This window comes from Haliaeetus albicilla, chromosome 11 (assembly GCF_947461875.1).
Source record: "Haliaeetus albicilla chromosome 11, bHalAlb1.1, whole genome shotgun sequence".
NCBI lineage: Eukaryota > Metazoa > Chordata > Aves > Accipitriformes > Accipitridae > Haliaeetus > Haliaeetus albicilla.
Window position 1 is genome coordinate 10324537 of NC_091493.1, and position 14712 is coordinate 10339248.

Sequence of the window (14712 nt, forward strand, 5' to 3'; positions counted from 1 at the left end):
GTGCATATTCACTCTGAGAAATGTTTTCTGCTGCTGTTGCAGTTGGCATAGTCTTGATGTGGAGCACATCAAAGTTCCATTACTGACAGTTTTAAAATATTTTCTCTGCAAACATGATTCATGAGACTAAGCAATGTTACTGAACAAGATGCTGTGAGAGAAGGAAGGCTATAAAAAAAAAAAAGGAAACAGATGAAAAATAAAAACTAGGGAGGGTGGGAACCAGTCATCCACTAAGTAATCTGATTTAAGAGGGTTTAGAGGAACTTGGCCAAGATCAAACTGTGACAACGTATTAAAACTCCAAAACACCTACAGATTTTGTTTGCACATGGGTGTACAGCTCTGAAAAACATTACTGTAAATATAACTCTGCCTAGAACAGAACTTTCATAATTCCATCAGTCATAATTCTGGCTGGTTCTGAGATTTGCATGTTAGTATTAGGGAATACATCAGTCTTTACTTTAAAGACATTTTTGCTTTATGCAGTCCAAAATGTCACTATAATTTAGCCATTTAGATGCTTGCTTGATGAGAAAATAGAGTGATGAATCTCATTGTCCTGCAGTTTAGCTAAGTCCTCATTTGAGATCAAAGTGGAGGGTTAACTTTTTTCTACATGTTTCGTTCATTCCTCATCTCTATCAGGCAAATAATGGTTTTACTAGCAGCAGGAATCCCTATTAAAGTAACTGTCATATTTTGTCATCTTTACAATTCATTGTTTAGCAGTTCATTTGGTGCCAGAGGAAGGAAAAAAGACAAACTGGGCACAGAAAGGCAGACCACCTTAGACTTTCTGAAATTCTTTCTTGGTCAAACAACAACTTTCCTGCTGCCTCTTCCAAACCAATTATTTTGACATGCTCCACTGCAGAAGTTACAGTGTCTAATGCAGCCAAGGAAAACACTGTTAAGCCAAATTCTGAGCTTGATTGTGTTCCTTCCATGGACTTAAATAGATGTCCTGCGAACATTTATTCCATAACAAAATATGCAATCAGATTATCATAATTAGTGTATTTACCCTGGACCAGAAGAGGAAAATTCCTAATTTGGACATGCAGAATTTTGAAACTTGTGGCTAGGTATGTAACTCATTACAACCTCTGCTGCCAGTGCTTCTGAGAAAAAATGTCTGCAGTTATCAAAGGAATGAAAGAGAAAAGTACAGCTTTGAAATGAAAATGAGGCACCCTCACTGTTACTCCCAAGCTACGTGTAAATTACACAACCTGATGATCCATAAGGAGCTGTGGTCTGAATCAAGGATGAATTAATACCTTAAACTGAGAATCAGAACCACATTCATCTAGATAAAGCCTAGCTAAATATACCAAGCAGGCTAATGATGATTTTCACACACAATTTACACACTTAACCTTTGTTATGTAAGAATATTTATTAGATACGAACATGTAAGCTATTTTTTAAAATCTACCCTAAGCTCCTAAACCACTGATCATGCTGCCAAACTGGTAGTGAATCTTTATGATTCACTGTTACTTTCCTTCCAAGTATAATTAACTACCTAAAAGAAATAGGAGTGTCCAGAGAAGTGAGAGTTGAGGAGTGTGTGTAGGCAGTGTGCTTCAAGGCCCTACCTGAAACACTCTATTAAAACCTGTGTGCTCTGGAAGAATAATCTTGCCTTAGCTTGGTCCTGCTTATACCAGTAAATGCTGAACACCAAACCTAGATGAGATAAAACAGGAGAGAAGCAGAGTACCCAAAAAGGAATTGGCAGGAACATTGCTCCCCAGGTTAACAGGTAAAAGTATCACTAACCAGAAATATCCGTATCACAGGCAAATCTGTAGGCTGTGTTTTGCAGGGGCCTTTTGGTTAGACAGAAAGTATTCATTCACAGTTGATGGTTGCCCACTTTGCTATCTGTAATTAAAACAATGGAGATTTCTCATTGGACCCTCTGGAATGTAGTACAAAAAGTTGAAGAATTTACTAAGATGGGATACATGTTATTTAGCATTCCCAATGCAAACTGAAAGCTCTCTAACCCTCAGCTGTTGATCACCAGGGTGAGCTGCTCAGAAGGTGAAAGACTGTCCACAGTAGCATGTCAGCTGGGTAGGAAATGCTGATCAGGCTTCTTTTCCTGCCTTAATACCTTCTTTCAAGTGCCAGTTACTGGTCATAGTCTTTGCCCGTTGAAATCCCCCCCCACATACATGTGCTGGGTAACTCCTCAGGGAATTCAAAACCTGTCATCAGAGACAACAGATCAGCTTGTCCACAAGGGAGTGCTTCTCTGGGCACCTAAAACACTGGTGGATGAATGTTGACAAAGTAGGAAATACACCTGGTATTACTGCAGGCAAGAGGTCCAGATGTCATCCTTGTCACGACAATAAGTTCTTCTGTGAATGTCAAAAAGTTTCTGTTTTTCATGTTGTGGAAGTACTATTTTTCTAACAGTGAGTACTGGGACTATGGTGCTGAGTGGGATGGCCAAGTAAACATGCTTCACCATTTTAGAGAACTCTAGAGGGACTGAGAGTTTGAACAAATAATTTTCCTTCTGAAAAAAAAAAAACCCAACCAAAAAACCCACAAAAAACAACGCAGTAGCTTATCCAAAGATAATTGAGGCTGCTTGAGCTATGCACTCTGTTGAATTAGAAATCATGAGATCACAGACTCCTGCCTTTATCTGGAATGGAAATTCCCCAACAACAGCTTTCCTTGTAGTGATTGGGAATTTTGGAGTCAAGTTTCAGCCCAAAATTTGGGCATAAAAATAGAAGACATGGTGTGATGAAAGTGAGTGGCATTGTTTGGATCTTCAAACACACGTCAGTTCAAATGAAGAGCCATTCACCATAGGCAAATTAATATTAACTAGCTAAGGTCATTCATTTCTTAAAGCTCTTTCTAAATTACCTGCTTCTAAATCAGCTTATGGCTTTTCAAATTTATGGGACATTCTTGTTAAAGCCTTATTTCAGTGCACCTTTCTTGATGTTGCATTTTCTTAATTTAGCAGCATTTGCAGTTGTACTTTTCAGGATGTGTTGGCTGATAAACAGTATTGCTGTTTAATGAAGCCTTTTTGTGACTATTCAGAACATAATATATTTACCTTTTGTGTAATGTTTTGTAAAGAATTTTTACTTCAGGTTCTCCCTAGGAAGTGGTGCCGGTTGGGAAGGGGAGCTGATGGAGCAGTACTCTGTGGGGAAAGAAGACTATCAGTCCAGGTTACCTTCATGTATAGCACACCCAGCTGATCTGACTTCTTTCTGACCAGAAATTAAACAAGCTTGTGAGCCCTAGATTAATGTAGGATCCACTCTGTCAGGGTTTACTTGGCCTCCTGTTTCATCATAAGCTTAGTGGTTCGTAGGGGAGAGAAGTCAAGTAGGTAAACAGTTATTGTCACCAAATCTACCCATGTTGCATTAGTAGTTGTACAAAAATCACTGTATCTTCTCAATAAATAACACTTTCTGCATCTAATTTATTTTTTTATTTTGAGTCTGAAACAGCCTTTAGCTACAGACACTATCAGTATGTTAAAAATGTAATTTCTGTTATTTAATTTTGTCTGTAACCAGGAAGCCATTCTAAAGTCACATAAAAATTTGTTATTGTAGAGTGATGGAAAATACTCTTGTATATGGAAAAAAGAAAAAAACCCCACCCTTTAAAACTTTTCAGCTTAATACTGCTATGTGTCCTGAAGCCACTGAGATGTGTGGGAAGGTACTCAGCTACATTTATGCAATAGAGTATTATAAAGCTGATGGATGTAAAATTCACTTAGAGGGATGCTTTTACCTTGAGAAAACCGTATATATCACTGGCTTGTACTTTGTCAAGTAAAATCGGGGTGGGGGTGGGGGTGTGTATTATACTCTGCAAGCTTTAAGTGGGAAATTTTTGAAGGTTGCTGTACTCACCACTTTATTGGGTTAATACACCCAAAACCAGCATTGGCATCATCATGCCATAAATAAAGTTCAGTCCTTGTCCTCAGCAATAGCCACATCCCTCTTCATTCAAGATAAAGAAGCAGTATAACAAGATGCTTCCTTTTTTTAAAATTCAGATTGTGTTGCTTTTAATTATTATTTTGTCAGTCTTCACAATCTTCAACATAACAAGTTTTCCCTTTTAGATTTGAGATTATATCAATATGTTCAAATTATTTCCTGTTAAACAAATATGGTTCCTGTGGCTTCACAAGGGAAGTGGCATGTCTGTGTTTGATTGAAAAGCTAGGAAAACAAAGCTTAAGCTATTACATTTTAACAGGTAAAAGAAACATCCTCAGTCTCTACAACTTCCCTTGCTTGCCACAACTTCCCTTGCTTGCCGAAACATCCAGCAGTTTAGGTACCTGTTAAATGTGTCAAGATTGTATTTTACCTGCTACATCTTTACATTCTAAGGATCTTACTGAGATATCTGGCAGGATGTCATGTTATGCACTAAACATGATACACCATATTACGGAAGAAATTTGCATTGCACTTTCTCAGGGGAACTTTGCTTCTGTTCTTTTTTATTCACTTGGATCTCGAAAGGAATTCTTCACTCTGTAGTTTGAAACCTGTGCTTTTGTTTATTCTCCCACAGAGCATGGGTGAATGCTACAGGTACAAAACAGTTATTCTTGCGGATAAGGAGAGTGTTTAATGAGTAATTGATTCTATATGGTGGATGGTTAATGTTGGGCCATCCAATTGAAACAGGTTCACATTGGGCAATATGGCCTCTTAAAACTTCGGATGCAAAAGTAATCGAATGATACCAAGTGTAGTTCCTGCAAATTTGGTTCTGGTTCAACATCTCTGTCACTGTGGACATGTGCTACATTTCATCTTCTTTCATATAGATGCCTTTCTGTGTGTACTATACTATTCTAGCGTCTGTAGGCAAAGCATGGAGTTGCATACTACATACTTCTGGTTTAGAGACAGTACTGCTATTTGCTGTATCAAACTGGCAGCTCATGTTTTAGTGATCAGAATTATTCCCCTGGTAGTCTGGTGGCCAGAAACAAAAAGAACTCAATAGACAAATGCACATTTAAACAACACTTAAATGTAAGCCTGTGTCAATGTTGTAAGTGCCTTAATTTACAAACACACAGGAGCAGAGAGTCACTTTTACATCAGTCAAGTCTGTGCTGGAACCTCAGGTCTTACTCAAAGTCAAAGCTATTTTAAGTTGTTTAATATCAGAAGTGGCTGCAGGCCAGTAACTGCCAGACTAAAACTCTCAGTATTGTCTCAAATGCCCTTTTAGTCAGGCCTTATTGTTGCTGAACTGATCAAAAGCCCTTCAAAGTTATGAAGCATTGTGGTCTTAGTTATGTACAATGAAATGCATTAAGCAGAATGAACTTGAAACAAAAAAATCTTACCATAGTGGCCGATAGCAAAAGACATAAACCGCTCAGTTTATTGCTCATGCTTGTAGGAGGAGACAAGAAAAATTGTGTTTGTATGGGGAGGTCAAAAAACCGCACAGAATGTAGAATTCAAGAAGCTGATAGCTGTGAAAATGTGAAAGGCAATATTGGTAACTGAGATCTGTGTACTTGAAACACAAAGAAACATCTCACCTTATAAAACTGCCTTAAAATGAATTAAAATTTGAAAAAGAAAAGTCGGGAAGAAGAAGAGGAACCTTTGAAGAAACTTGGCCATTCTGATCCTGCAAGCACTTACAAGCTGAGTGTAACTTTGCTGTAGGGAGTTGTCCTGTGGAAGTTGACGGAACTGCTCGCACACGTGGAGCTGCCAGAATATTAAGGATCAGTACCTCAGTTATATTCTCAGTTTTGATTTGCATTAAGGTTATTAAACTCTTTGATACCAAAGAAGAACTTGCTCACTTGTTCCTTAAAACCTGTTGTCATAACAAAACAATCAACGTTTATTATTATATGACTCACCTCTCTGCTTCTATTTCATTTCTTCAAGATACATAGCACACACTATCTTGGCACAGTACGTGATGCTGAGAATAGACTGAATAGATTTAACAGCTATTCTTAGATTAAGATTGGGAGAAGAGAGATTACTATTAGTCATACCATACAAGATTTAGAGAGCTACATAGTCTTCTAGCTATGCCAACACATTCTATTAAAAAGCCACATCCACATTCTACTATCATCTGTGTAGTTGGTGTACATAGATGAGTCATGCTTCTAACAGGCTAAGCTGCAAACTCCAAAATATTTCCTTTTTTTGTTTTTTAACAAAGGATTGAAAATTTTTCAATCAGATAATGTGGAGTTGAGGCAGGGAACGGAATGATCTTCCTTCCAACCAGGGACAGGAGCATTCACACTCACTCTCAAAAAATCCCCAAAGCCTTCCTAGGGTGATCCCCTAAGCTTTGCCTATACACTTCCTTCTATTTTCCAGGTGAAAATCTTTTACATTTGGCTTATTTTCATCACCTGGGTCTATTTAGCTTGGCAAGAAGGGCTTGCTGTCTGTCTTCTTCCTTGAAGAGTCTACATATTGTGCATGAACAGCAGCCTTGTAAAGGCATTAAGTAGAAGGAAAATTTCTGGTGTTAATTGAGGTGGTATCGTTCCAGCATGGCCCAGCATACCCAAGACCGAGGTAAGCTGGCTAGCTCAAGTGCCAGCAGCCCTTCTGCTCTTGCAGTACAGATTTCAGCACAGGGTGTCCTGAATTCTAAGTACTTGACTGGCTGTCCCACAAAATCTCTGTGCTGCTGTGGCATTGTGGTTCCTGGTACCCGAGAGGTAGATTAAAGCTATTTTGAGTGTTCTCACATGTATTGTAATCTCCATTCCTAACTACAGATGAAGCATAGCCTGAGAGGCCACTTCAGAGTGTCTCTACAGCTTGCCAGCTCAGCTCTGTTTAATATAAAGGGAAGCTCTTCAAGGTGTCAGTGGCATATTCTGCAGATGCCATGAGTGGTCTTAAATAGCAGGTTTTCTTGTCTCGTTCAAAACAAACAAACAAAAAAAACAGGAGAAAAAAAGTAAAGCCTGGTAGTAAATTGAAAACAAGAGACATATTCTTTAGTAAAACGGTAGCTGCAAAAAGGGAATTTTCCTTAGGGTTTTTAGTGATATGTGCAGTGACCTTAATTTCCAGTTTCCTACAGTCCTCTGTCTTTACATTGAATTGGTCTTGCTCAGCTCTCCCATCTGACACTAAAAGGTATAAAAGCCATCATCAATGACAGTGGGATATTTGTTCTATGTTGTAGGTTATCTAGGCTGTTTGTTTCTTCATTCCTGTTTTATGCCTTCTGGCAATGCATTGAATAAAATGGTGAATTTCTGCCTGATGACTTATCCCAGTAGGCTTTATTCCTTTTCTTTGCTGTTTTTTGGTTTGTTTTTTTTTTTTTTTTGTCCAAAGTTGTCTTCTATTTTCTAAGAAAACCCATGATTTTCCCTTTGGAGCTGTTACGCGTTTATTGTGGGGACAGGGCTGGCAAGTGACTCATTTAGGAAACAATAATATAAATTTCCTCAATTAACTTGTTCACAATGGGAGAGGAACTGATGTCTCCAGTCCAGAGATAACTACTTGGATTCCTATGAGCATTCACCAGTTCAGTGTAAGTGTTCTGCGGTGGGATTTCAAAGCACGTCTCTCCTCCTTTCAGTAGGTTGTGCTCCTTTGTGTAAAACGAAGAAGTTTTGCTGCCACACCCGGGCACTGCAAGCCTCAGTGCTTAGAAAGCCTATGAAGGTTTGTTGGAGGCATTTATACAAAAACCCACTTGCAAAAATTTAACAGAGGGAGATTTAAATGGTGTTTTCTCCATAAAGGAAACATACTATATTTTCTTGTGATCCTTGGTGCCTGCCTATTCCTTTTGTTGTAAGAGTATATCGTAGTCTCCAGTAACTAATAGCTTATGTCCTGTCTCTGATTTTTAGCTTTTCTGATGATGGAAAGGAACATTTTCTTTTAATATTTTCTTCTGTTTCAGAGATCCCTAAGAGGAGAGGGTATTGATTCCCAGTGCTTTAGCATATTTCTAGTGCTAGTGAATACTTGATTCTCTGAAATGTTGCTCTTAAATAAGAAGCGGAAAATATAACTTGTTGATTTGGGGGTTGGGGTCAGGAAGGGGTCAGACGTAGCTCAAGTCCTGGAAAAAGAAGTGGCCCTGGCTAACGCTGCAAGCTACCATATTAACACCTTCTCAGTTGTATAGGCCTCCCTATGTATTTTTGTCTGCCTTGTAAATTAGGAGTTCCTTGGGGTAGGAAAGCTGTGTCCATCCATCTGTTTATACAAGCATTCTTGTTAGTATTTTAACACTCAGCCACTCAAATGCTGCCTGATCCCTATCTCTCCCACTTTGGAGTGTAGCTGAGGGGCTTGGATGGGAACACGTGCTGTTCTCAAGGTGGTGCAGCAGCTGCACTTTGTACGCTGCCTTCCAGAGCTCCTGCTAAGTAGTATGTACTCTGAACCCCGTGCAGACTTATTTTTTAGGGCACAGCTGTCACTGTTGTACTATATATTCACCCAGTATACAGATCTGCTCACAACAGAGCGTAGTAAGAATTCTCTGTAGTACATTGAAAGCAACATGTGATACTTCCAGCCTGCCCACTTGCTTTAAGCTGGGGATGTTGGAAGTCAGATGTCTGCCTTGTAGGAAATTTGTGGGCTGAAAATTCACATTGCTGAAGCAGCAAGTGTTCCTCTGCTTTTCTGAGAAAGCTGAAAGATGCTTGGCTTTTCAGGATGAAGTCTGTGCTTGGGCGAGATCTGTCAGTGGTACCCTGGATTGGATTTTGTAAATCAATTGACAGAAATAGCTATACCTTGAATCTGTGGTGAACATCTCACTGTAGCTTTAAATAAAGGCATTTGCAACACCTAGCATCTGAAAGTTATATTGTAATCCGGAGCAAGTGAGTTAAGACTGTTACAAAGGTTTTCTGGAATAGTTCTGTCTAGATCTTTCCCAGAGATGTTTTGAGAAAAAAAATTGGTAGTCAAATTGAAAAATGCATATTTGGCCTAGACAGTACTATATTTGTCTACTTTTGTTACTTCTGTTAATACAAGAGAGGCTGAGACGAGAGCAAACTAGAACGTACTGTGTAGACAGATCTGGACTTGCAGACTAATTCCAAGGGTTAATTAACATTCACCCTTCATTTAAAAAAATATTTTTTAAAAACCTTTTTAAATAGAAAACAGTCCATAAAGATTTCACAAAGACACAGTGAGATCTTCTCTGTTTGTTATTATATTTAGTAAATTTTTAGTAGATCAGAGATGAATTTTCAAAGGAAAATATGAACAGATAAACACTTTGCATTCCATTCCTTTCTGCTGGATCTTTAAAAATGGGAACAAGATAGTCTTGAATGTGCCTTGACACTTCAGATCTGGCTGCCCTGTATCTCCATCTGTACATTGGTATTTTGTCCCCAACAATTACTGACTGTTCTTAATGTCTGCTGTAAATGCACGCTGTGGTCCAGTTTAAAGTCTCACAGAGAAGCCTGTTAGCTTCTAACTAAAATAGGTATAATAGGTACTTTGATTTGAATATTTTGTACAGATTATACATCCAGATTTTAATAATGCCTTCTATATAAAGCTCTACAGAACCAAATAATCTACATAGCATGCTCTTAGCCAGTGGGAAGACTGGGGGAAGAAGTAATTCTTTCCTGATACTTATTATAGTTCTGAATTACAGATACAATAAACTAGATCCATCTTCTATACTTGTGAGTTTTACTGTCTATGAAGCTAGGGTAAGCTGAATTTTAGAGGTAAAGTGACATCCATGGAGTGCTGGGTCCTGAAATAGGAATTGGAAAGGTAGAGCTGTATGAAGGAATCCAGCCCTACATTTGCTACCATTATACTTAGCTGAAGAGATGAGTACAAATCCCTTTCATTTCCTTTTCAAATAAAGTAACACTGGCTGGTAAGCCGTGATTGAGACTGTTTCCTTAATTTTCACAGTGTGGTTCTCCTGTAGCTCTTTGCCTCAGAAAGGGCACTGCAATAGCCATAGTTAGAAATTCATATAAATCACAAATTCAAAGTTACTCAGGACCTTTTGTTTGATAGATTCTTCTGATGAATATATTTTTCATTTAGGTAGTGTTCTCTAAAAGTGTTAGGCAGAAAGTATCCCACTAGAGTAAGTGAAATCAGGTCACTAGTTACAACCATCCCCTCCCTCTAAATTTGACTCTTAATTCTAGGACAGTTGTAGTTACCTGCTTTATCTTTATTTTAAGGTATAACATTTAAATTTGGGACTGCAAAAAGCAGAAATCAGAGAAACTTAGAGGGAAATCAGTATGTTACAGCTATCTTAAACTAGTCCCAGATCCAGTCTTCTTTATGCTTTCTGTGAAAGCTCTGCTTCTCTGGGTTTATTTTGTTTGAAGCATCACTGGGTGGTGGAAGGAGGGATGTATGTGTTAAGTAGGAATTCCTGAATTAGGACAGACTTTCGACTTTCAGTAGCTGGGTTGATGTTCAAAAACTAGTCATTGTTCCTGATGAGCAAATGGGGGATTTCCCGGCATTTGGAACCAGCTGTCTGGAGACTCAAGTATCGGCATCACACAGTTAATGTTTTGTGGCAAGAACTTGCATGTTTCATGAGGAGGTAAAAAGTGGTGTCTTAGAAAAGTGATATGTGAAGGTTATTTATTAAAAAATCTTTATCAAGAAAGTTCAAGCCTTAGTGTCTACCTGACTGGCAAACAGTTTATGTTAATAGACAAAAAGGATAAATTGAGAAAGACTGAAGTGTCCTACTTGACAAATTCAAGTCTTACTAATTTATCTGATTTTGGCTTTTGTTCACATTTTGCCTTTTCCTGACCTCTTACTTTATTGCAGATTCTGTTTCTTGACATACTGGGGGGGTTGAGCTGGGAAGGGTCATTTAGTAACTATACAAGTACATGTGGGTATGCAAATAATCCATATTCTTTATAGGCTTCTGTTTTTTGTGTACTTTGCACAATGCAAGTCAATGAAATGCATGGAAGCTAATGTTTGCATAATAGGTTAGGAAAGCTATGCTTGTAATATGAATCCCTTTCTACTAATCTCTTTCTATGAGGGTGCATTAGACTGCAGAATAAAACTCCATCACTGAAACTACCACAAAGTGTTTCCCCACCCCTCAATGCCTTAACACCAGAATGCTACATCAGGGAATGGCACTGCTATTATCAGTCAACTTTACTTTGCATGAGAACATTTTATCTGTGGCTGTCCTTCACTCAGAAAACATATAACTCTTACTGCTTTTATCTCTAGTGAAAAGGTATAGAAAGCTGTCTCTTCCAGTCCGTTCAGTTCTGGGATGTTATTTACAGTGCCTAATTCCAAAGTAATCTCTATTTTTTAAGTAGAGTGTCTGAGTATTCAGGGTGCTGTATTCTAGCACCCTGATACTAGAGCCTGTGTTCTAGTAAATTGACAACTCCCATTGTCAGACTACACTGTCAATTAGACTGCCAGCCTCAACACTGAGCACCTTTAACGGGGTGTTAAGAAAGGGTTATTTTTCCTTTTTTCTTCTTTGTCTTTGTAAGTGGAGGAGCACAACAAGCAGTCTAGGGAATTGTTTTGGAAGGACTTTTTTGTTTTGATTATGTACACATTTTTAAGTGTTTTGAGGTCGTATTAGGGAAGACAGGTTAAGGAATTTAACTTCACACTTGATGAGGAAAAGTGTTTGGATTTATGTTGGGTTTTGGTTTCCTTGGGAATTTAACTTCACGGTTTCAGCCTGACTGAATTCACAGGGGAAATGTCGTGGTTTAACCCCAGCCAGGAACCAAGGACCACGCAGCTGCTCACTCACTCCCCTCCCACCCAGTGGGATGGGGGAGAAAATCGGGAAAAGAAGTAAAAAGTAAAAAAATGTGGGTTGAGATAAGAACAGTTTCATAGAACAGAAAAGAAGAAACTAATAATGATAATGATAACACTAATAAAATGACAACAGTAATAATAAAAGGATTGGAATATACAAATGACGCACAGTGCAATTGCTCACCACCCGCCGATAAACGCCCAGTTAGTCCCCAAGCGGCAATCGCCCCACCCCCACTCCCCCCAGTTTATATACTGGGCATGACATCCCATGGTATGGAATATCCCTTTGGCCAGTTTGGGTCAGCTGTCCCAGCTGTGTCCCCTCCCAACTTCTTGTGCCCCTCCAGCTTTCTCCCTGGCTGGGCATGAGAAGCTGAAAAATCCTTGACTTAGTATAAACGCTACTTAGCAACACACTGATGTTTTCAGTTGTTATCAACATTCTTCACATACTGAACCCAAAACATAGCACTGTGCCAGCTACTAGGAAGACAATTAACTCTAACCCAGCTGAAACCAGGACAGGGAATATGGCTCATAATCAGACACATCTTTCTTTTATGTTCACTGTGCTGAAGGAAGAGTTTTTAGCTGCAGCCTTTGTTGTATTTCAGATTATCCTTGGGTTTTCTTAGAAGTGAGGAATGTAAGGGAGTACCTAAAAATAAGAGCAAAGGCCTGTAGCTTATGTCCGTACCATTTAAGTACTGAGTGCTGAAAGCAGAGCACAACTCTGGTGTGCCCACTAAAATTTGTCTGGCTGATGGTATGTGAAGGCTCTTCTGTTTTAGTTGGAGTTCCCTAATGGAGTCAAGTTTCATAAGTAGCTGTACTGTATCAATGTCATCCAGATGCAAGCTGAGAGGGCTGTGTAAAACTGAGATCAGGATACCGTCCATTCAGAGAAGATGCCATTCATGAGGCATCTGGAGCCAACAAAATGCAATGCCATAGTGAATGACCAGAATTTCTGAACTGTTTTCTCAGTAGTTGGGTTTGTAGTTGAAGCACTGTGGCTTCTTATTTCTAGAAGTGCTGGTCTGTCTTTGGAGTGTCATGTGCCACAGGTTGATGAGGTCACCTCGGGTATGTACTAATCTGTCTTGATAATGGAGCTATAGTTGTATGTGGGGAAGGTTAAGCAGAATGATTTCCTATAAAGCTCACTATAAAAGAAGCAAAGCATGTCCAAGGCCTCTCACACACATTCATTTTCTGTCTGCTCAATATAATGAATTAATTTGGGAAAAAAGGCTTTTAGGAGGAAAAATACAATAAAATCATGCAGTAGATAGTGGTTCATTAGTTTTCTGCTTCCGAGTAATGTCTCTATATACTACTGTAATATAAATAGTGATAATTATCCCCTTGAGGAGGAGATAATATGTGGTAAGGGAACCACTACATTGGGTTTAACCTCTCAAAACAGAAGTAATGACAAGTAGGTGTTGTGTCCTGGACCTTTGCAGAAATGCGAGCTAACTCTGAGTTTGTTTAATTTCCATAAATTTTGTTGTTCCACCTATACAATAATAGACACAGCTAGTGTTGTATCTATTACTGTACTTATTGCTGTATCTATTCCTCGTTATAGTTCTGGGCGAGTTCTCTGTAAGTGCTTTGTGTACAGAATGATTTATCCGGATATGACTCTCTTGTTTTTTGCTTTTCTCACACAGATCACTCCTGGCAGCAAGGCAGCACAGTCACAGATGAACCAAGGGGACCTTGTCATAGCGATTGAGGGAGTCAACGCTGACAGCATGACCCACTTAGAGGCCCAGAACAAGATCAAGTCAGCAAGCCACAACTTGAGCCTCACTCTTCAGAAGTACGTTGATATAAGTTAAAGTCTTTGCATTCCTAAGGGCATCCTATGAAACTTGTGACTAAGGAATACAAGTGTTTTATCTCTGCCTGTTAGATTTATTTGAAGTGTTCATGGCACAGATATGAGATTGAAAGCCTCTGCTCTGATTCTTGTAGAAATCAGCATGGATTCTTACAGAAATCAGTATGGTTGATATGTTGAGTGTATCTGTGTGGAATTTAGCCTATTCAGTACAGGTGTAATCCCATATCCATTCAAGCTTCTGTTAAAAAATAAATCCAACAGTGATGTTTCTTTTGCTTATTCCCATGTGGACAACACACAGTTTTGTTTGGTTAATTTATGAACAACTATTCTAGAAACGACTATCATAACAAGTGTTATGAGTACATGGGTGGAACCTGTCAGGCACTTTGTGAATAATCACTGCAGGCTGACAATTTGTGTTAATGGTCTGGCACCTGTGAGTTTGAAAGTGGCCTCTGCATCTGACAGAATAAGAAAGGTGTAGCCTGAGTGCAGGAAAGGAGGTCAGTAGAACTTGGAGAGGGCAGACTTTCTCACAGAGATGTGATAGAAGTCTTGCCATTGAGAAAGCAGAATCTCTTCACGTAACAGGTCTATTAATTTTTCCTGGTTAATGTTGCTTCCAAGGTAACTTGTTCTCAAGTCAGATAACCTGATTTTCTATAATAGTTGCACTAATATTTAAAGCTCCATGATTATATAAAGCAAAGTAACTGCTATTTTTACTGTGTTGTGGAGAATATAATTTTTGTATAGGCTAGGCAAAGACTGGTACAGAAAGCAGGTTGTAATGTGGAAGTAAACTTTCTGAGAATGTACCAGAAGATCTCATACATGGATGTACACTTGAGCTAAGCAGTATCAGGAACAGCCTAACAAGGGAAAAAGATCTTTAGCTGAGGTTTCCAAGACAAAGCAGGGTACTCTAAAGCAAAATGTGTGGCTGAATTTCCCATATGGCTTTGTAACTCTCAGGTTTGTCTTTAAGCGGGTGTT

At 38.9% G+C, this 14712-nt stretch overlaps 1 protein-coding gene across 16 annotated transcripts in view; it reads left to right on the forward strand.

The window, feature by feature from the left end:
• Positions 1–14712, forward strand: part of LDB3 (LIM domain binding 3) — a 130081-nt gene that overhangs the window by 27206 nt on the left and 88163 nt on the right. For all 16 annotated transcript variants that reach the window (XM_069796088.1, XM_069796086.1, XM_069796090.1 and 13 more), the window contains exon 3: positions 13538–13689. In XM_069796088.1, the coding sequence (XP_069652189.1) occupies positions 13538–13689 (152 nt within the window). The remainder of the gene's footprint in view (positions 1–13537; positions 13690–14712) is intronic.